Here is a 21663-nt window from a genome sequence, read left to right on the forward strand (position 1 = left end):
GTTCCATATTATACATATACACATATACACTGAACAAAAATATAAACGCAACACCTTTGTTACTGCTCCCATTCCCCATGGGATGGACGTAGAGACCTAAAATTCATTCCAGATACACAATATAACCATCCCTCCCAAACAGTGGTCACAAATCAGTCCAAATGTGTGGTAGTGGGCACATCTGCTATATTGAGATAATCCATCCCACCTCACAGGTGTGCCACATCAGGATGCTGATCTGACATCATGAGTAGTGCACAGGTGTACCTCAGACTGCCCACAACAAAAGGCCACCCTGGAATGTGCAGTTTTGTCTCACAGCAAAATGCCACAGATGCCACAAGCAATGAGGGAGCGTGCAATTGGCATGCTGACAGCAGGAATGTCAACCAGATCTGTCGCCCGTGCATTGAATGTTCATTTCTCAACCATAAGCCGTCTCCACAGGCGTGTCAGAGAATATGGCAGCACATCCAACCGGCCTCACAACCGCAGACCTCGTGTAACCACACCAGCCCAGGACCTCCACATCCAGCAGGTTCACCTCCAAGATCGTCTGAGACCAGCCACCCAGACAGCTGCTGGAACAATTGGTTTGCACAACCAAACAATTTCTGCACAAACTGTCAGAAACCGTCTCAGGGACGCTCAACTGGATGCCCGTCGTCCGCATCGGGGTCTTGACCTGACTCCAGCTCGTCGCCGTAACAGACTTGTGTGGGCAAATGCTCACATTCGATGGCGTCTGGCACGTTGGAGAGGTGTGCGCTTCACGGATGAATCATGGTTCACATTGTTCAGGGCAGATGGCAGCTGAGAATGTCCCAGTCCTTGCATGGCCAGCATACTCACCGGACGTGTCACCCATTGAGCATGTTCGGGATGTGCTTGACCGGCGTATACGACAGCGTGTACCAGTTCCCACGACTATCCAACAACCTCGCACAGCCATTGAAGTGGAGTGGAGCAACATTCCACAGGCCACAATTGACAATCTGATAGACTCCATGCGACGATGTGTTGCACTGCATGAGGCAAATGGTGGTCACACCAGATACTGACCGGTTCTGGGTCCCCAGACCCCCAATAGCGCAAAAAACTGCACATTCCAGGGTGGCCTTTTGTTGTGGGCAGTCTGAGGTACACCTGTGCACTACTCATGATGTCAGATCAGCATCCTGATGTGGCACACCTGTGAGGTGGGATGGATTATCTCAATATAGCAGATGTGCCCACTACCACACATTTGGACTGATTTGTGACCACTGTTTGGGAGGGATGGTTATATTGTGTATCTGGAATGAATTTTAGGTCTCTACGTCCATCCCATGGGGAATGGGAGCAGTAACAAAGGTGTTGCGTTTATATTTTTGTTGAGTGTATATATGGAACAAGTCGATTACAAGTAATTCTTGTAACAGCAGTTCATTCTAATAAGCAAAATTTCCTCTTTTTTGTAAGATGCTAATATTTTGTAGATTTTTCTTAACCTTTAAAAAGCTTCAGCTGCTTGGTTCGCACGGCTCTGATCTTTAACTACTTGCTTTGTGTTAGCATGGTCCAAGTCCAGGTGCTGCAGACAATCACAGTAATGTGAATTTATTTTTCCACTTGACACATTTTTGTCATTTCTTTCTAAAGCAACAACTGGGATCAGGTGACTGTTGTGTGATTAGCAGCAGCGTGATGGTCTTTGAGGTATTAATGACTTTTTCCTCATTGGTCAGTGTAACGTTCTTGTCAGTTTCTCTAGTACACAGAGATGATGTACTGTCAGGGTTATGGTACTGTTCATCAGTTTTATTACATGTTAAAAGTAGCTGGGTTAGTGCTCAGAGATGACGTCATGCTTATGAGGGGTTCTCCGGGTTTCATGGCCACTAACTCTCTCCATGCTGTGTAACGTTTATTACCTGTTCTAGAGCAGCTAGGTTTGTCCTCAGAGCATCGTTCTCCTGCAGGATGTTGTCCACCTGTTCCTGACTGACTGCACTCTGACTGGCTACCTGCAGTTGCACCAAACCACCAGCAGGGGGCGTCAGAGGGGAAAAGATAAGATGGGAAAGAAACCAGTAAAGAGCAAATAAAGAAAGCGAGAAAAACAAAGGCAATATAGGAGGTAAACAAAACAAAAAGAACACACACAAACGTAAGAGTGTACAGGTAAAGAAATTTTAAATGACAAAGATGACAGAAAGAACAGAGTCGAGGATTAGAGAAGGATAAAGCAGTTCAGAAACACACAGAAGTACCAGTTCCACTACCAGAGTGATATTCCAAAACATATTTGTACTTTATTAAGAAAAAATCATCTGTATTAAGGAGCTTTCTCCATCCCACCATCTCTCATTTCATTTCCTTCATTTTAAAAACCTGTTTTTGGTGAAAACGGATTCTTTTTAAACATTTATATCACTTTGGCAGAGAAGCAGCTTCACAGAGAAGTGAAAGAACCGAAAACAGTCAGCTTTAATCAAACTCCTACAACCTTCACACTGTTTCCTCCCTTGTCCCCTTTTCCCTCAACCTTATCCTCTTCAATTTAAAAAAAAGAAAAAGAAAACTATTCTAATATGTGTGTGCAGAATTTGGATGTGGACAAATATCTAAATAAGAGTGCCGTCACGTCTTTATATGTGTGTGTTTTACTGCACTCCTGCTGCGCCTGAGACATGGAAATATGTTCAGAAGTCTGCCTGTCTGTGGCAGGATTCACGATCTCTGACTCAGAGTGTGTGTGTGCGTGCACGCATGCATTACCTCGTCCTTCAGTGTGTGCAGAGCCACCTCATGTTCCTTCTCTTTGCTCTGTAGCTGCTCTCTCAGCTCTGACACCGTCTGAACAAGAAAACGCACAAACACAAATGATTAGTTTATAAAGTAAAAAGTCAAAGTTCATAACGAGGGTGAAATGATCGTTACAGAGGAGAAAACCGAACAGAAAGTGACTCTTTCACTATGTTCACAATGACATGTGAAGTGTGCAAACTTTGGAATTCAAAGTTTTTTTGTTTTTGGACTCGTACAGAAAATGTGACGTCACGTTTAAATGAAAAACAGCATGAATGTTTTATTAATGCATGTTTTAATTATTCAGTGTGTCCAATGGATTCAGTCTGATTCAGATTCTCCAATAACACCCAAAGGTGTTCAACAGACGTCAGCCACAGACATGAACTACTTTTCATGATACAAAGTCTGATTTTTAAGAGTTTCTGTCAATTAAAAAAAACATAAAGTCCAAACAATGAAGACATGGTGTGTTCTTAAACAAGTCCAAACTTTCATCACTGTGTAATTATCTCAGCAGCTCACTGATTCTTTTCTTTGTTAGATAAGACCCAAAAGTATTGTTCTGCTTTCACTTCAGACATAACTGAAGAAAACTAAACAGCAGCAATATCTGTGGTGTCATTAACGCTGGGCTAGTTGGTATCTAGCTACAGAGCTATAGCTAGGACAATATAAACACATTAACACAGCCAAGATGGAGGATGAACATTAAAGTTTCCCCCTCAATAAAAGCTATTGTGGTGGTCCCAGATGGACAGAGACAAATGAAATCATAAGACAGGAAAAAAGCACTAAAAGAGGACCCAACTTCAGTCAAGAGAACATCTGTGATGATCCATCCACAACACCAGGTTAGTCAATAATATGCTGCTGCGTGGTTTGGATTACTCGTTATGAACAATCTGCACATAAAAAATTCATTTCAGATAGAAAGTGCTTTGTTTGTTTTCAGTGGTTAAACTTACACCACACAACATCGAGCAAGACTTCCTGTGTTTAGTTTTTTGTAAACTTTTATCGTACATAAATAATTCCAACATGGTTACTTTTCCTTGTAGGACATTACCCTGACTGGGGAAAGAATCATAGAGGAGCTGGGGGAATGTACATAGTAATGGACTGGTGCGATTTCTTAGCGAGATCGAACCTGATTGGCTGCCATGAGGTCCGTCTGTAGTTTCTGGACACGGATATTCATGGCCTTCAGCTCTTCTTCTTTTCTTTGGTTGATCTCATCGATCTTTGTCCTGCAGAGAATCAAAACCACAAAAGGTCAACATTTCCACAACAAGCAGCACATTTAAAGGGGAAAAAAAAGCAGACACCCTGAACCGTGGACATTAGAGCCGTCAATACACTAGTGGGAGTAAGAGCAGCGGGGTGCCGGCAGTCCTGACCTGCTGTCGTTGTACAGAGCCTCCTTTTCTGTCTGCAGACGCTGGAAACTGCAGGAGAACAAAAACATAAGCTTTCGTTTAGTTGCCCAGAACAGATTAACATGATGGTGAATCTGTTTCCAGACCGGGATATATATTCTTTAAATCTTCACCTCTACTCAAGTAGCTTTGATTCACAGTTTAAGACGATCCTTATTCATTTCTTACTTGGCTGGGGTTCTCTCTCTCTAGTACTGCAGGGTGTTCTACCTACAATATCCAGCTGCTGTGAAGGTTAAGTGAACTGAGCCACGCCTGAAGCAGTTTATACAGCACTGCTGCTACATTACTGGCCGATAACTGTGTCAAAAAGCTGTGACTGCGGTTAGGTCATCTCACCTCTCCTGCTTCTTCTTTAGCTTGTCAGACAGCTGCAGGACAAAGAGACGGAAACAGCATTAAAAAGCTGCACCTTTAATAGCCAATATCAGTTCACTGGCATAGTTACTGCAAAATAAATCTCTATTACACAGTGGTTGTGTGTTGTCAGCCCTGAGAAGATTTACCTTTGTTATTTCTTCCTGCAGTTTGGTGATTTCAGCCTGTTTGGACGCCTGGAGGCAGACAGAAAGCAAACGTTCAGTCAACTGAGGAGAGAGACACTTACACTTACAGCATGCTCAGTGCTCACTTTATAGATCCCCCCCACTTTATTAAGTACACCGATGCAGGCTAATGTCCAAAGAGTCTAAAAAGTATTGCTCTGAATTACATTTCCTTAACTTTTATTAATCAAAGTGAACTTATTGCTCCTCTGAATGGATGTCTCGTCTGTTCCTAGACCAACGACGGTAACTGCAGTCAGAGTTTTGGTTCTTGGAAGTCCGAACACAAAGAAACTCAGTTTGCAGCATCACGATAAGTTTTTCCAAAAATCTTTGAGCCTTTTAGGATTACGTGCAGCTCTTTCAGATTCATTTGCTCCCATTAACAATTTTACCATCAAGGTGATATGAAAATAAGGCCCAGGTTTAAAACTTTAATAACTCTGGTTAAACAGATAATCCTGCAGCAAATATTCACAAATGACTTTCCAAAAGAAATACAGTTCACATATTAAAGTAATCTTAAATCGCATTTGGGTGATGAAAGTGGATTTTGACAGGTGTCATGTGACCAACAGATCCTTCTGTTATCAAAACCTTTAAGCTGAATATAAACCGTGAGAATCTGGAATCATGAAAGATCTGTGGTGATATAATGTGTGAAAAATCAGGAGTGTGTCAGAGATTAAATCAGAGCATCTCATAACGCACTTCTACCACGATGCGCTACAACTGAACAACCAATAGGAAAGCAGCATGACGATGACATGCTGATGAACTCGACACCAACACTTTTGGAAAAAGGAAAAAAAAAAAAAAAGAGCAAAACAAGTCAAACAGTCCAAACAAAGCTACATGTTTGGAAATCCAACAAAAAAGAAAATCTAGCTGAGCTGTGGCAGCAGAAACGTGTTTATATGATGTGGAAACAAAGGCTATGAGAAGTGCAGCCTTCTGTCCAAGCTCAGGGTTCACGTATCAATCACACAGTCATCATCCACCAAACAAAAATCATTTCTAGTGTGGGTGACCCTGACAGAGCTAGCAGCAGTTTTCAAAATCAAAAAGCAAAAACAGAAACCTAATTTAATGACACGTTAACAGCAGACTTGTGACTTTGGCTCAAATTGTCAGCTGTGCCTGCTGGCTCATTTGAAATGCACACTGTAGCTCTTCTGTTTAAATACTTTCAAGCATTCAAATTCAAAGCTGGACTCAAACAGGGGCAGCACACAGCGTTTTAGCTGTTTTGGTTTACAGCACGAACACTCTTGATCGTGGCTCAAGAGTTGGGCGTTCGTCTTGTAATCGGAAGGTTGCCGGTTCGAGCCCCGGCTCCAACAGTCTCGGTCGTTGTGTCCTTGGGCGAGACACTTCACCTGTTGCCTACTGGTGGTGGTCAGAGGGCCCGGTGGCGCCAGTGTCCGGCAGCCTCGCCTCTGTCAGTGCGCCCCAGGGTGGCCGTGGCTACACATCACCAGTGTGTGAATGTGTGGATGATTGTGTAAAGCGCTTTGGGTCCTTAGGACCAAGTAAAAGCGCTTTACAAATACAGACCATTTACCACTCGAGATGTTTTGTCCCCTCCTCCTTAGTACTCATTTGTCAAACCTGTAATGTTCAACCAATTTAAAGGTCAAGAAATCACAATCATCTTCAGGCATGTTTCCCATAAAAAGCCTCAGTGTTTCCATCAGCGGGTGAACGCTGAGGAAAGGACACAGTCGTCCGTTAGTCACGCTGACATTTCACCGCTGCTCTCCATCTGCCGTTTATGTTCCTGTCATGAATTAATTAGTTTCCTCTCTCACTCACGACATACAACTGTTTCATCTGCCAACATTTAGACTTTTTTTATTCTTTGGGCTTTTTGGATAAGTGGAAGTTAATTACACAACAGATCGAGCAACATTACACCACAAAGAAGTAGTATGAAAAAGAAGAAGTAGATGTTACTGTAATATTCTATAATGTTGTCTAATATTTAAACGTTATTCCTGTTCATATGCCGTTTACTGCAGAATGGAATCAATTTTAAAATTTGATCCGATGATCTGCTGTGATCGGCCTGGAAATACGATATGTTCCATACAATACGTCAATACGTTCATCTGTGAATATTCTCATTTGAGATTGCAGAACCAGAGAAAATACTGAACCAGTCCACACGTGGAGCTTATGGAGTCCAGCAGCAGACGTCCACAGACTGAGACGTCATATTTTTGTGTTGTTTCAAAGCCAAAAACTCAGGAGGAGAAATTTTAGGAGTTCACTCTCAGCTAAATCCATCAAAAACATGTTTGTTTGGCTCAGTGTGGGATGCTACCTAAAATTAGCTTGCTAAGGTATTATCGAACAATAATTATTGATTGTTACTTCAAAGTTATTTCTGGTAAACATGATCCAGTGTACTAATCGAGCCCGCAGTGTTGGAGCAGCCTCCTTGTGTAAGCATCCATGTACTTCTCAGAAGAAACACAAGTGAAGGTGGACTAACGCTGAGTTACACTTCTGCACATGTCCTACACAAACATTGGACAATAAAACAGGAAATTATGACCTGACTTTGGTTTGCTCATTTAGATTTTACAGAGTAAAACAGTTCATTTTAAGTCGTTTTAGTTGGAATTTTTTTTCTTGGGAATTTGAAAGCATTACTCTGGGGAAAGTTTTTTATCGCTTTAGACTTTTAGTGAAGTAAATATATAAAGGAAGTACTCGAATAGAACTTACTCTGATATATGTGAGTGCAAATGTGTTTTTTGTGTTTGTTGTGTGCATGTGTACCTCCAGGGTGTGGATCTGCTCCTTCAGCAGCCTCTTCTCCTCCTGCTCGGTGTTCAGGGCCATCTCCAGCTCTGGTCCAAAGCAGTGAGTTATTGGACAGAGAGCAGCCGACCAGCCTAGCGCTGCCTGCTTAGCTACAATCTTCTCTACGCTCTTCTCTGACAGGCCTAAAGGGGGCGCCGCACACAGCAGGGGCAGTCCGTTAGGCCAGACACACACTACACCAGCTCCTCACTTTACACGCCGTCTGAGAGGTTGGGCTTTTCTTTTGTTTTGTTTTTAATCTCTGGAGGAGGCAGACAGAGTCGGAGCCCAGGATTTTCCGGGTGAGCTGCAAAGTCAAACATCAACTGCTGCATCTTGTGAGTTTGCGTTCACTGACAGCATGCTTATATGAACTCTGCAGGTTTTCACTTTCAGGTCCATTTGTTTGTAGAGAGGCGGTGTCATCCAACATTGATCAAAACAGAGAACAGCAGCGCAACATTTCTTCACTTCACTTATATGTTACCAGAAAAATAACCAGTGGTAACTTTGACTCACAGGCTGCTGCAAAATACAGCTATTTTTTACCATTTTCAGTATGATTGTCTCACACTAATTATGTATTGAAATTAATAATCACTTGTTCATATTACAAGAAATTCTCTGAGCGTCTCCATAAAGTGCAGAGACTGCAGGAGTGACTGCCAAAAACAAAGATTTTATTTATAACAGGTGGAAATGAGTTTGGCTCTGCAGCTCTAACAGGGAATACCTGCTCAAGCAGCCTCAGCTGTTATATCCACATTAAAGCCTAATTAATCTGCGGCTTCCTAACAGATTTCGTTGTTTTTCCCTGCTTCAGCTTGTAGTGTGTGTCTGCCCTGAGCCAGCTAGCTGCTCTGCACCTATAAAGCCAGCTGTGGGTTCACCTTACAGAAGCCAAAAATTCAAACTAAAAGACGGCTGTTAAAACACAGCGTGCGTTTGTAAGCTTGACAGATTAAAGCTTTTCTTCAGACCAGCGTGGCGATCAGGTTTTAGACTGTTTTCCTTTCAGCTGCTGGCTTCAGGTGTAAGTCGGTTTATAAAGCTCGCTGCACGAAGATGACCTTATTGAAGTCTGAGCTGTCAGATCCATTCACACACAAAATAAAACCATTTTGATCATCTTCGTGCAGCATGTTGATACAGTTAGTTTGCATGTAATGTGGTAATGAGCACATAAATAAAAATAGCTCAAATGCTAAAGCCCACATGTTACACCTAAAATCTTGTGATATTCAGCATTATTCTTCTTGTCAACAAACCCCCTGTGCAGATAGAAAATAAATCTATCAACTCAGAGCTCACTGCTGCTTCAAAGACACATCAGTGAATCACACTGCTGTTCAGGCACCTTCATTACTACCAAGACAGGGAAAAAACACTCAAGTGTTTTTAGAGCCAGTGTGCTCAAAGCTGAGAGGCTCCAACAATTAGAACGTTCAGTAAAACAGATTAAGGTCCTGTTGCACAGGGGCTGCCAACTGCAAGAAAAACCCTGAATACCATCAGAAAATTCTCTCTGTAACTCAAAACTCCATTTGACATCAAAATCCAGTGTTTATGTTTCGAGGTTTATGTTAAGTGGAGGCAGAAAGCAAAGCTCAGTGTAACCCACTGTGGAGGATAAATCCTGTCTCTGCATGTGAAGCTCATACGGTTCATTGAGCTTCCTGTCTTCTATAAGTACGTCATGGTCATTTTTTCAGGGTAATAAAAGTACTTACAGTGAGACAGACACCATTTCAATACTTTAGTCTTTAATTATGTAATAAACAGCATATATTTTAAATGCTATTCTTCAGGAAGTTACTAATTACCACATGAAAGAACAGGAGTTATTCCTCTGAGTGGAAACACCGTGTGAGCAAAAGAGCGAACTGTAAACTCACCGTGTAGCTGTTTCTCCGTCTGCCGCAGCTCAGGCTCCGCCTGAAAAACAGACAAGGGAAAAAAAAAACATACTTATTACAGTATAGTGTGCTATAACATGAGCACACGTGACGGGACAAAATATTAGAAGCACTCAGTAAACTCTAGTCCAGCAGCACTACATCAGGTGACTCGCACTAAAGTTGAAACAAGATTTCAACTTAAAAAGATTAAAGCACCTTCTTCATCATATCTAAACTGTAAACTTAATATTTGAGGATTTTGGATTTTTGGTCAAAGAATATATTTAATCTGAACGCATCATCTTCGATGGCTGAAAATATCACAAACATGCTGCATCGGCTGTGTCTTTGACTTCCAATCACCTGTTCCAGTCTCTCATTGGATCCTCCTGGCAATGACTCCTCCCCTGTCCCTGTGACATCAGAGACTCCATTGGTACCTGCTGATCCGTCAGTCTCTGTGGTCGCACTCTGGGTGCCCTGAACGGACGCCTGTCTCTGCAGCTCCTTGTCGAAGCGCTCCTGCAGGGCTGGAGGAGAATTGCAGCTCACATCATTCATTCATTCAGTCAATCATTTCATGAAGGACTAACAGGAATCACAAGGTTTCCACAGCTGTACTACAAGCCCAGCGGTCACTGCACCCAGGTTAGCTTCATAACTTTTTACATGAAAATGTATTAAAACCTTCAAAAAGGGAAATAAATAACCAGGCACAAGTTATAACTCTAAACCAACTTTACTTGTTCATCTGTCCACTTGTCACAAATTATTTGTCACTGTATGTGAACGAGGTCAACCGTGAATGCCTGATGTTGCAAACATGCTGTGATCAACCAGATCAGTAAATGATGTCTGTCTGGCCAATAGGAGCTTCTACCTAAACTTCAATCTAAAGAGCATCTAAAAATCACACCCACGTACCGACAACGTTCCCCAACACACACAAGTTAACTCTCACAGTGAGAACATTAAGAATTCATGAGTATGATGACAATGTTTTTGTCCATACCTTCAGTCATCAGTACACAATACACCCAGCTAATTACACACTGCTAACACATGTGCCGTTTCTCCATCCGTACAGATTTATACAAGCTCGTCTCATCAGTCTAGTTTCTAGCATCCTTCTCTGAGTCCTGTTTGGGGTTTTGTTTCATACAACACTTCTCCTTTCAAAATTACCTAATTTCCTCAAAAATTACTGGTCAGTTAAAACTGAGGGCAGCAGACGAAAATGACTAATGTTTGCATATGTCAGCAAATGTTTAATGATAAAGGCCTTCTGTGGACGAAGAGTTGAGTTTATATTGTAATGTGTCAGGAAGGTTTATGATTACATTTTTTTAAATGATGAATTCTAAACCTGTGAAAATTAATACTTATATGCCGAAAAACAACAGTAGCCTCTGTCTGTCTCCTGAACTGCACAGAATACGACGCTGTGGGGAGTTAAAGGAGCTCTATCCACCCCCAACACTGCTTACTGCGTGTCAAAGTCTTTAAATACACTGCTGCTGATGCAGGAAGAGAGAGAGAGAGAGAACACAGGTGGGCGAATATCAGCTCGACACCTGAAGATAAACTATCAGATCGTGATATTTTTCCTTTACTTGTCTTTGGCTCTACACACCTTCAGGACGATTTTTATGTGAAAAAAATATTAAAATATGAGCCTCTAAAACTGCAGAGATGATAGATCTACACCTTTTAAATGTCACCTCACCCTTCATTTTCTTCTGGAGGGTGGAGTTTTCTGCTTGGAGGCGGAGCAGTTCTCCATCCACGGGGCTGGATGCAGGGTTAGGTGGGGGGCTGGATGCAGAGGCTGCTCCTCCTTCCTTCTTCAGGCACTGATTCTCCTGCTCCAGCTGCTCGATCTGTGTACACAGCTGGAAAAATAAATGTTATAATGTTAAGATCACAATAATGATATGAAGCTTCTACAGTGCCTGAACTACACACAAACACTCAGACTCACCTTGGAGAGTTCAGCCATCAGTGTGCTGTTCTGCAGTCTGAAATCTTCCTCCTGACTGTGGAGTTTCCCCTGAAGCATCTCATTCTCACTCAGCAAAGCATCCACCTCCTACACACAGAGAAATAACACACAAAATAATACATTCAGAATAAAAAGCTGACTGCAGGTTACAGAAACTCCAACTGAGATCACTCACACAGACAGACTGACCAAACTTTCATGATGTAGTATTTTGACATATTGTTATATCTCTGTCATTTCTTTGCAACTAAACCATCCAAACAGTGGCGGGTGATTGGGTGTCTGTGCCAAACAATGCGACAGAAAGCTAGTGGAACATGTTGCAGTCAGAGTGAATTAACATTTTCGGTGAAAACACTACAGTGCCAAAAATAGAGAAGACGTCAGCACCAGGTGAGAATAAACACAAACTTTAAAACCACAGTTCAGTCGTACTTCAGGTTTTCTTCAGAACAGAGAAATGACACACGGCCAAAAACTAAACTCTTATTTTTCTGATGCACTTCCAGTTCACCTATTGCCTGAATGACCTTTAAACATTACAGCTTTCACCAGAGAAGCAGAGCTTAAACAGCTCCTGGGATGTGACGGTACAAGAAGACGCGATGTTTGCACTGCGGTTTGTCTCAGTTACAGAAATAACCTCCAATAAGCAGATTATTGGTGATTGTGTTAGCATAATAAGGAAGCCATAAAGCATTAACAATGACAAAATAAGGAACAATTAAAAGGACATAACTGAAAAATGTTTACTCTAGAAATTCACTGAGGTAACAATTATCATCAAACAACAGCTTACCTGAGCTTTCTTACTCTTAGTCAAGGCCTGAAAAGAAGAAAAGCGGAAAAACATTTAATGTAAATCAACAACATGAAGAGATGAGGAAAACTCTTCGCTCAGCTTTGTTAGAAAATAAACCCCCAAATTCAGGTCAGCAGGTTATTTTTTTCCAATTACTCATCTACAAAAACAACTACATAGTAATAAAGTGTTCGTTACCTTCTGTGTTTTGACAAAATCTCTTTCCAAAACCACATTCTTCTGACGGACGGCATTCAGCTCTGAAATGCACCAGGACGACATTTAATTATAGAAAACACACGTTTCCTCTTCATTAAAGTTTTACTGCTAACATGGGCCAATCAAATATTTATCCGATGAATGATTTCATGTTCGTTAGCTGAAGTGGAGTCTGTACATCGACTGCATTTAAAGCCTGCTTGTATCGGTGAATGTCAGGGGGCTGGGGGCAGATTCCCTCCTGTAGGCTTGCGTTTTCGTAGACCGTCTCATGTTGTGTTATTTTATTCTAGTGAAGAACCCTGCTTGCTTTCATGCAGGCTATGCTGTGATATGTACACACTTATCTGTGTGCAATTTATTTTGTGTGAATATGTACATTTTAAAAAGTGGGACAGAAATAAAAATACCATCACTATGACTATTGGACCATTCCACTTAAAATGCTTCCCACCTGAGCCCCTCCGTGTATTTAACAAAGCCATGGAAATTTTACCTTCATACCATGACTATATTACAGAATGATTACGACCTAGAAGGAATTGTGGCTAGAGATGAGCCTGATATCAAAATGTAGGTAGAAAGAAGACCTTTCTGTTTATCTATTTATGCTGTCTTCTTTTTTTGTCCAGCCATGTAAATGTGTCTTTTAACTCTGAAATTTGTGGATATCCTTGTACTCATGGACCTATGAGGGCTTAAAAGTTTTTGACCCAGATCTGTGCACTCTTGAGGGCCTGTTACTCAAGGCACGGATTCGTTTTACACAGGACGGCTCCAAGTTAACTACACCAAAATCCTCCTCTGGCCTTACAGTGTTTCCAACTACACATGTTTATTTTATGACTTTTTAAAATCCAGCTAATCCCAGCCCTTTCTACACAAACAAAGATTCATCTATCCGGTCCTGTTTTCCTGGAATAATATGCAGACGGACCTGAAACGGTCGTAAACAACCCCACAGTTAACGGTTTGCATCAGTCACTTGTAAACCCTGAGACAAAAGCTTCTCGGTCAGTGTGGTTTCTCTGAAACTTGCAACAAAATGAGTTTGAAGTCATTTTGACCTTGACCTTTTATTTTGTATTTCATATAATCTCAATGTTGTGTTCTCTCTCATGCACTGTGTGACATTTGCACTTGTCCTCTAATGTCTCTTATAATGTCTGCTGCCCCGTTGGCAAGGTCGCTCTCGAAAAAGAAATTTAATAAAACTTTCACCTGGACAAAAACTGCTCAGGTGGAGCAGGAAAACTGGTTTTATGCTGTGGGTCTTCTAATCAGTGTTTTTAAAAAATCTGTTGCTTTAAAGAGCCTCTCGTGTGCTTGTGGTCATTTCAAGTGTTGATGAGATGAAACAGCAGGAACAAGAAGGACAAAGAGTGAAAGGTTTTACCTGCCGTGTTCTTCCTGAGATCATCAGACAGCTGGTAGTTCTGCGTCCGCAGCTCCAACAGCTGGGCCTGCACAAGGATACACACACACACACACACACACACACACACACACACACACCAGTATTAATTTATGACCGGCTTTACTTAGAAACTGCATGAATCATGTTGTGTTTTTGATTGGCCAGTAGGTCAACTGAAGATGAGCTTATTCATCTTTTTAAAAACAAATCTAACATGTAAATAAACTGATTACTGTAACAAGCAGCAGCATGGTGACCAGAGATCAATGAATGTCAGCAAGAGGCAAAATAACCGCTGGTGATGCACAGGTGGTCCCACCCCTCCCCAAAGAGTTAAATACCTGGGACCCCCTAACAGGTTTCAGAGCTGAAGATGCCCCTGAGATGAGAGATGAAATGTCTTCATGAACCAAGAAGTCCAGCTGCCTTCAACTGAAGCACTTAACACAAGTGGATTCATAGTCGGATCCATCCCAGATATCCAGTTTCAAGAGGGCGACATTAAACACCCTGATCTTGAAGCTTTGTAGCAGGACTTCGCAAACCAACGGGTGACATCATGGCAGCTACACCCACCCAAAATGCTGTTTATGCTCATTATAGAGCACTCTATTCACTTGCCTAAATACACTCACTGCTGACACCAAAAAACACAACAATGACAGTTATAAAAGTCCAAAACCAGCTGCTGACACCAGTGGCTACCTCCATCTTTTAGAAAGATCTTTCTTCCTAAATATTTCATAAACAGCATGACGTTCTGAGGGGACCCACCTTACTGCCCCAGAGGGGCCTTACAGCTGCATTTAAAGAAATTAAAAAATGCGTTTACTACAGTATTAGCTGTATTAACGGCTTTTTTGTGGTAAATATATTTGAACTCTTCCCTACTGCTGTTTACCATGTGTGAAGACAGTCAAGATTCCTGTTCTTACACTTCGTGCAACAACAGAGAACAACAGTCCTATTAAAGTAGTCGGGGAGGTCAGTGGTTAGTATGTTAACAGGTGTTTGCGCTTCCCGGCCCTGTCTCCGATACAGAGGAGCCCACGGCAGCTTGCCTAGGACCCCGTGACTCTCAGCAGGGCGAGAGTCCCGTGAATGCTAACATGTTAGCCCGCTGTCAGATAGAAATAACGGTTAGCTACGCTGTGCTTTTCTTTACAGGGGGGGGGGTGTAAGCTAGGCTAAGTGTTGAACTGAGCTCTCTCTCATTGTGTCTGCTTCCTCCCCTTCTTAAGTATATCGCCCGGAGGCATGTCAAAGCTCTGGCTGCCCGTTACCTTCCTGCCAACGTTAAATGAATAATGTCAGCCGAGCTAGCCGTTCTAACCGCTCCCACCTAGCAACGGCTCACGATTAGCAGACTGGGCAAACGCCCCTGGCAGTGATGCTGCACCGCACAGGTGTTTTTCACCACACTGACACCTACACACCAAAAGAACAATCGCCGTAGTTTTTCTCACCTGCATCCGATGGAACTCCTCCTCGGACAGAGCCTGCGACATAGCCATGTTTACCTTCCCTGCTGCTGCGAGCTAGCAGGCTAAGCTAGCGGAGGAGGAGACGCAGCAGCTGACACAGAGGAAGAGACAGGATGGAGGTTTCACTCTGACGCAGTTTCTGAGAACCGAGCAGCTGACAGAGTAGCCGCCATGACAGAGCGCTCACTCTGATGCTGTTTCCGAGAACCTAAGAGAAACCTCGATCACTCAAATCACATTTACTCAAGACCTGCGAATATTAAGAGGTCAGATTTAAATATATGGCGATATGTCCATATAAATGTCATGAAAGATAACGAAATACGAACTTTTGTTTAACATTCAAAGGCCAAATGAGTGATGCTTTTACAAAATAATTCCAGTAAATAAATTTAAAAACCTTTCGCTCCCAGCTTCTCACATGTGAGGACGTGCTGTCCTTTTCTTTCTGAGGTTCTTCATTATAGATTAACTCTGGGTTTCCTTAAGGCTGTTGTTTGAATACTGAGCAAAACAAGCACTGTTGAGGTGTCATTTTAGGTTCTGGACAGCTGTAATAGATGTGCAATGGTGAGCCAGGGTCATTTCATTACTGAATTAATAAATGAATAAAGAAAATATCACATCCAGAGTAATGGGAATTAGTTGTGTATGTGGCTTTTAATGTATCCATATTTAATTATGTTAATATGGACAAAAATTGTTGAGGAGTGTTTCCAGCACTCACTGAAGAAGGTAAAAGGGAGTCAAACCTGTTTCTTGCAAGGTGTCTGAATGTATTTGATGGTTTTTGCCTCTAGTGTTTTTAGGGGCTGTAGCTCAGGAGGTAGCGCAGGCCATAAGGTTGGTGGTTTGAGCCCTGGCATGCCAAATATCCTTGTTAGATAGAAAGCACTTAAGGACAGGAAAAGAAAAATGCTTATATGAGTGTGTGTGAATGAGGTGTGTTCAGGTAGAACAGAAAAGAGCTAGATAAGATTGCCTCCAATTTATGTGAGAGTGGTTATTCAACTTTTGAACTACATAAGATCTCTATCTAGTAACCTTTCCACGCCTGGTCGGCAAAAAGCAGAATTAATCACGTGTCCATCACAGTTCAGTGTTTTTAAACACGTGCCTATATCTTTCAGCTTCAGACAAGGCAGTTGTTTTAAATTCCACGTCTGTCAACACTTCTCTATCAAGATTATCTATCTCTGCACGCTGTCTGGTGAACACACAGGTGAAACAGGTTGCCTGATTACATACATGGGTATGCAGCCTGTACCAGATTACTCACTAGCTGTGTGCTTCAGGAAGGAAATATATTTCTGTAACACACGCTTTAAAATTCAGTGAAGTAACCAGTCATAAAGTTTTTGTATTTCCTTCAAACTGTCCACATACTTCCTTGTTCTTCAGACAGGGAGAGAGAGAGAGCAAGAGAGAGAGAGGCTCAATTAGCTGGTGTTAAATTATTAACTGACAGACAGAGGCAGAACTGAGACACAGAGAGGGAAAGAGACAACTAAGAGGTAGAGAGAGAGAGAGAGAGAGAGAGAGAGAGAGAGAGAGGCTTATTTCAATTTCAGTTTTGGCTGATCAGCCTGCAGCCAGGAGAGGAGAGTCAGTGAGGCGCACGAGCTCGGCTCAGGTGTTGGATGTTACTTGACTCGACATGGAGCTGCTGCCCTCGCTGCTGTCCAGACTGAAGACAGTCGATTCCAGGACTGTGGATCAGGAGTACAGTGTGAGTGTTTGTTTTCATTCCTCAGTTTATGGGAAAGCCGGCTTGAGAGCTTTCACATCCTCGACAATCTAGTCCAACGTCTTATTTGTCAGAAAAGTATTTATAGAAATAAAAGTGCAGTAATAACGCACTGTGAAGTTCAGATAACGATTGAGAACAGCTTGAGTAACTCTGAGGTCGTGCTTGACGTTAGGTTTTCTCCTATACGCCACATTTATACGCAATGCACAAACTTCTGTATGTTGTGGACCTTTCGCTGCTTTTCATCTCTGTCAATGACTTCTTTTATGTGCTTTCCTGGAAAAACCTGCCCCTAGTTTCAACTCTGACCCATCTAATTAAATGAGCTGCAGCCAATAATCAGATAAACTCAGTCACGTGAGGCTGGTGTGTGTAAAACATGCAAAGCTAAATAGGTCGAGTCTAACATGCACACCATGTTAGGTTGTTTTCAGACTGGAGATATTCTTATTTTCATGAACCCCCATCAGCACTATACCCTGTTTTTAGTATTAAGCATTAACATTAAGACATTAAGAGGGTCCTGAATTCTCTAAGAGCTCCAGCTTTTCCTCCACCTATTCAAAAACCTGCTCTGTTAATCCTACCTGTCTTCATTCAACACAAAGATTCCTGCTTTCACTTCAGTTAAGTCTCAATGACCTCAAACCAGATTTTGACAGGTTGCACGGGTGTTCCTCAGGGGTCCAATCTCGGTCCATTTCTCTTCAAAGTTTATTTTTAGAATAAACACCTGCAGTCCAGACCAATTCTTTACAAACCTCACACAGGTCCAATAGTCCTCTTCATTGTCAGAAAGGTTATGACTCGGTCCATCATACGTCAAACTCCTCTGTGTCACTTTCAATTACACGATACTCTTCGGCATGCCATTTAAAATGCAAAGGGTTAAGACTGTGAACATGCTTATCTGAACCCAAAATAAGGCCTTTTTCTAATCTGAACCGAGTCACACTGGTACCTTACCCGAACAGTGAGTGAAAACAAAAATAATGTCTCTTTTTAATTTTAGTATGTTATTAAGTGTATGTTCGGCCTCAGAGGTCAAACTCAGGCCAAGAAAATACTAAAAATAATTTCCACTGGATCACAAAAGCCACAGCAACTGTGAGCTATCGGAACATGACAAAGAGACGAGACTCACTTCTGTAGGCGTTTCCAGGTTGATGTTTTACCATGATCATACAAACAGACACACTTATGGTAATTTACCAGCAAAGCTGTAGATGGTCCAAATCATCATGTGCCAGATAGACACTGACAGAATATCCACTCGTGCTCCTGAAAAAGCTGCAGGAACTAGATTTATATGCAGGTGGCCAGTTTGCATAAAAATTCAATCATCAGCGTCTCCTGTGGAAGTCACTCCTGTTTCTGTGTCGTTACCCTTTCTCTCTCCCCGGTCACGTCCCCATGTCTGTCTGGTCTCCCAGAGTTGTGTCTCCATCATTGTCTGTTTTCCCTGTTTGTTCCATCAACTTTGTATAGCCTCTTTTCCATCACTACCTACTTGGATCAACTCGCCAGGGCGAGCTGGACTGACCAGTTTTCCATTGCAATCAAGTGCCACCTAATGCTCGTGGTCATTGTCACAGTAATGTGATGGTATGCAACACGAACGCTACAACAAAGGTGGATGTCAAGGTGTCGATATACGTGCTGGTGAGTCTTTGGCTTTTTGTCAGACTCGGGGATCAAGGCGTTGTTTTTTGGGGGGGGGGGGGTTGTAGTAAATTCCCTCGTTTGTGGCTTTCAGAAATTTTAACTTGTCCTCCATCTGCATCTTCTGGGTCCACTTTGTGCTCTGTTCATGAATGAACCCGACCCCACTGCACAGTGTCCTTTATCCTGTTGTCTTTCCAAAATGGCTGCTTGGATAAGAGACTCTTTAAAAACGTTGTGTAATGAAGCTTCAAAGTCACATACAATTTATGTCCAGAAACAAATCCAGTGTAATTATAAATTTAAATATCAGGTAACTAATTTTCCATTTTACTGTTGAATCAAACAAGGAAGCCTGTTTTTGCTAAAACAAACTGTTGACATTGTCCAACTATCATCTTATTTCTCTGTGAAACTAAAATTACATCCTTATTTTATAACATAAAACAAGAAGGAAATACATTTTATTTGAGAGGACTGGCTAATTTATTTTACAGCAGCAGGACGTACAATAACTCAGACTATAAATGCTTTAATGCTGTGGTCAGTCTGAAAGTCATGTATGTCGCGTGAGCGCTGACCTTAAACTGCTCAAACTGTTTTCCATTATTTAACATGTCAAACCCAACGTCCCTCTGTGGAGGAACAGCAGACGAGTGTCTGAAATATCAATGCTGAGAGATTTCCACCTTTGCTTTGTCTGCAGTGCAGCGCGGTACTCGCTAATTAAGATGAAATGTTCCTGACATCAAACTGATGCTGTCCTCTGCTCTCAGGCTCACTGGTCAGAGAAACATCCAAACAATCCTTTCAGGACGGTGTTGTCCTCTAAATGTGTTATTTATCTTCATACATTTAAGTACACATTACAACTCTTAGTCGAAACGATGAAGCATGATGACATTGTGCAGCTGTTGCTGCTGAGCTGCAAGGAAACTGCAGCTTTCTGCAAATTTTCTTTAATTTTATTGATGTTAGGTTAATCTGTGTGCGGCATATTTCATAATCCAATATTTAAAATGGTCACCCTGCTATTGTTTTCCTGTCTCTTTATATCAGAGTACAGTTCACACCTTTTAGGGCCTTTTTTCTGCTACTTTTTAATCGGTGTGTGGCTGAGTCACATGGCCTGATCGGGCATTACATCCTATGTAATTGGATCGAGTGAATAGTGATGTGAACTCGCATGGCGCTGCTAAATTAATTATTTTGGGGCACAAAACGTATTTGTGTTCAGGCCTGTCACTTTGCCGCTGCTGCTCTGCTCACATATTTCTGAGAGAAGATGAATTTAAACTCACGGTGAGGTTAGAAATGAGCAGAAACAACCTGCGGAGTTACTAAAAGCAGAGTTTAGTGTCAACATTACACTGAAACCATTCACCACAAAACATACGCATGCAAGCTGCTGTTTTTTCTTCAGGGGCCATGACGCTAACTCATGTACTCATGGACTACAATAAAAATCAATCACATTTTATTCAAACCAAACATGTGAAAATGAAAACTTAAATTAAGTTTAGGCGTTTTCTGTTGTTTCTGCCTTTGTAGCTCTATATTAGCGATGAAGTGCCAGTAATTAAATCTAAACACTGGTTCAAATTTATTTTGTCTTCCTTCTATTTTAGAACTTGGTTTCATTTTAGGTCAATATTCTTAAAATATCCAACATGAGCTGAGACTTACTTTGTGACATAAATTTAGCTTAACCCACAGGCCTAGGTTTCTGTTTTTGTAGCTTTTGTAGGTAAAGCTGTTATTTGTCTCAAATTTGTGTGGTTTTATTTTGGATAATGACATTTAATGATGCTATTTTTGTCTTTCGTGTAATTAAATGACAGCAGCAGAAAACATGAAGCTACAATTTACACACGTCTATACAGACTACAATCTTTTTATGAAAAAAAAAGTGTTCTTCATGTAATATAGCATTAAATGAGGTGAGCATGCTCTCAATGACAATTAAAATCATTTAAGATTAAATCTGCTTCCCTCTAGTAACCAAGACTGCTGTGTTTGAGTGACACGTTAAATGATCAAGGCTGAGTGATTCTTACAAAGCCATTTTCCAAGTATGTGAGCAAGGCTCAAAGGGTGAATATAAGAGCAGTACCGCAGCTGAGTCTCCAAAGCAGCATCCTCCGTGCCTCGTTATAATCTTAACATGTTGGAAAAACTATTTTGATTCTAAGAAATGTTGATTCATTTCTTCTGATTTTTCTTTCACCTAAAAAAAAAAAAAACTTTTCATAGAACAGTGTGTAATACTCACCCACAGAACACCAGAAATAATCTTTACCCCAAAGAGAAGGAAGTGGGATGCACCGAGTGCTCCAGCGAGCATGACGACACATTCAACTAGACAAATGTGTTGGTTCTTTAATCAGAACAGAGCAGTGCAAACATCATCATCAACACGTCTACTCCAGTCTGGGATCAGGCCTGTCTGTCTGCAGAAGGCTCCGCTGCCAGATGGAGGCGCTGTACAAAGTCTGTACAACCGCTCACTCTTGCTTGTGCTGCAAACAATGAAGCTGAAGTGAAAACTGGTGTTTTAAAAACAATGAAAAGTGTCCACTGAAGCTACTGTCTGTGCTTTTTGCACGTTCTCGGTGAACTTCTGTTGCTCTACGCCCTATTCTGGACTACGTGTTAACCAATCAGCATTCGGCAGACGCATACATCATCTGTTTCTAGCAACACGCAGTCAAGATCTTGAAGGACTGCACAGGAGTGCAACTCTGGTGTGTGAAACCCCCTCTCGGAACCGAAACATGTATGCAGATGGATATATGCTGGCCTATAAATTCCACTTCAGACACAGAAGCTCCACCCACCTGTAGT

At 41.7% G+C, this 21663-nt stretch overlaps 2 protein-coding genes across 5 annotated transcripts in view; one reads left to right on the top strand and one right to left on the bottom strand.

Annotated features, from left to right (window-relative positions):
- The window catches only part of gripap1 (GRIP1 associated protein 1), a 42696-nt gene extending 27167 nt beyond the window's left edge, over positions 1–15529 (bottom strand). The window contains exons 1-15 of one of the 3 annotated variants that reach the window (XM_026155331.2): positions 15390–15529; positions 13903–13969; positions 12486–12547; positions 12285–12311; positions 11465–11572; positions 11210–11375; positions 9847–10013; positions 9481–9520; positions 7562–7632; positions 4736–4783; positions 4569–4600; positions 4191–4238; positions 3941–4040; positions 2761–2838; positions 1914–2006 (exon numbers count right to left, since the gene is read on the bottom strand). In XM_026155331.2, coding sequence (XP_026011116.1) covers positions 1914–2006; positions 2761–2838; positions 3941–4040; positions 4191–4238; positions 4569–4600; positions 4736–4783; positions 7562–7632; positions 9481–9520; positions 9847–10013; positions 11210–11375; positions 11465–11572; positions 12285–12311; positions 12486–12547; positions 13903–13969; positions 15390–15437 — 1155 coding nt within the window. In that variant the 5' untranslated portion in view covers positions 15438–15529. Of the gene's footprint in view, positions 1–1913; positions 2007–2760; positions 2839–3940; positions 4041–4190; positions 4239–4568; positions 4601–4735; positions 4784–7561; positions 7729–9480; positions 9521–9846; positions 10014–11209; positions 11376–11464; positions 11573–12284; positions 12312–12485; positions 12548–13902; positions 13970–15389 lie in introns of all 3 variants that reach the window. The other 2 variants (XM_026155329.2, XM_026155330.2) reach the window with 2 other exon arrangements.
- Positions 15530–16878: 1349 nt separating this feature from the next.
- Positions 16879–21663, top strand: part of ptpn18 (protein tyrosine phosphatase non-receptor type 18) — a 35414-nt gene continuing 30629 nt past the window's right edge. The window contains exon 1 of one of the 2 annotated variants that reach the window (XM_026155332.2): positions 16879–17136. In XM_026155332.2, coding sequence (XP_026011117.2) covers positions 17065–17136 — 72 coding nt within the window. In that variant the 5' untranslated portion in view covers positions 16879–17064. The remainder of the gene's footprint in view (positions 17137–21663) is intronic. The other variant, XM_026155333.2, reaches the window with a different exon arrangement.

The sequence above is a fragment of the Astatotilapia calliptera genome, chromosome 20, assembly GCF_964374335.1.
Source record: "Astatotilapia calliptera chromosome 20, fAstCal68.1, whole genome shotgun sequence".
NCBI lineage: Eukaryota > Metazoa > Chordata > Actinopteri > Cichliformes > Cichlidae > Astatotilapia > Astatotilapia calliptera.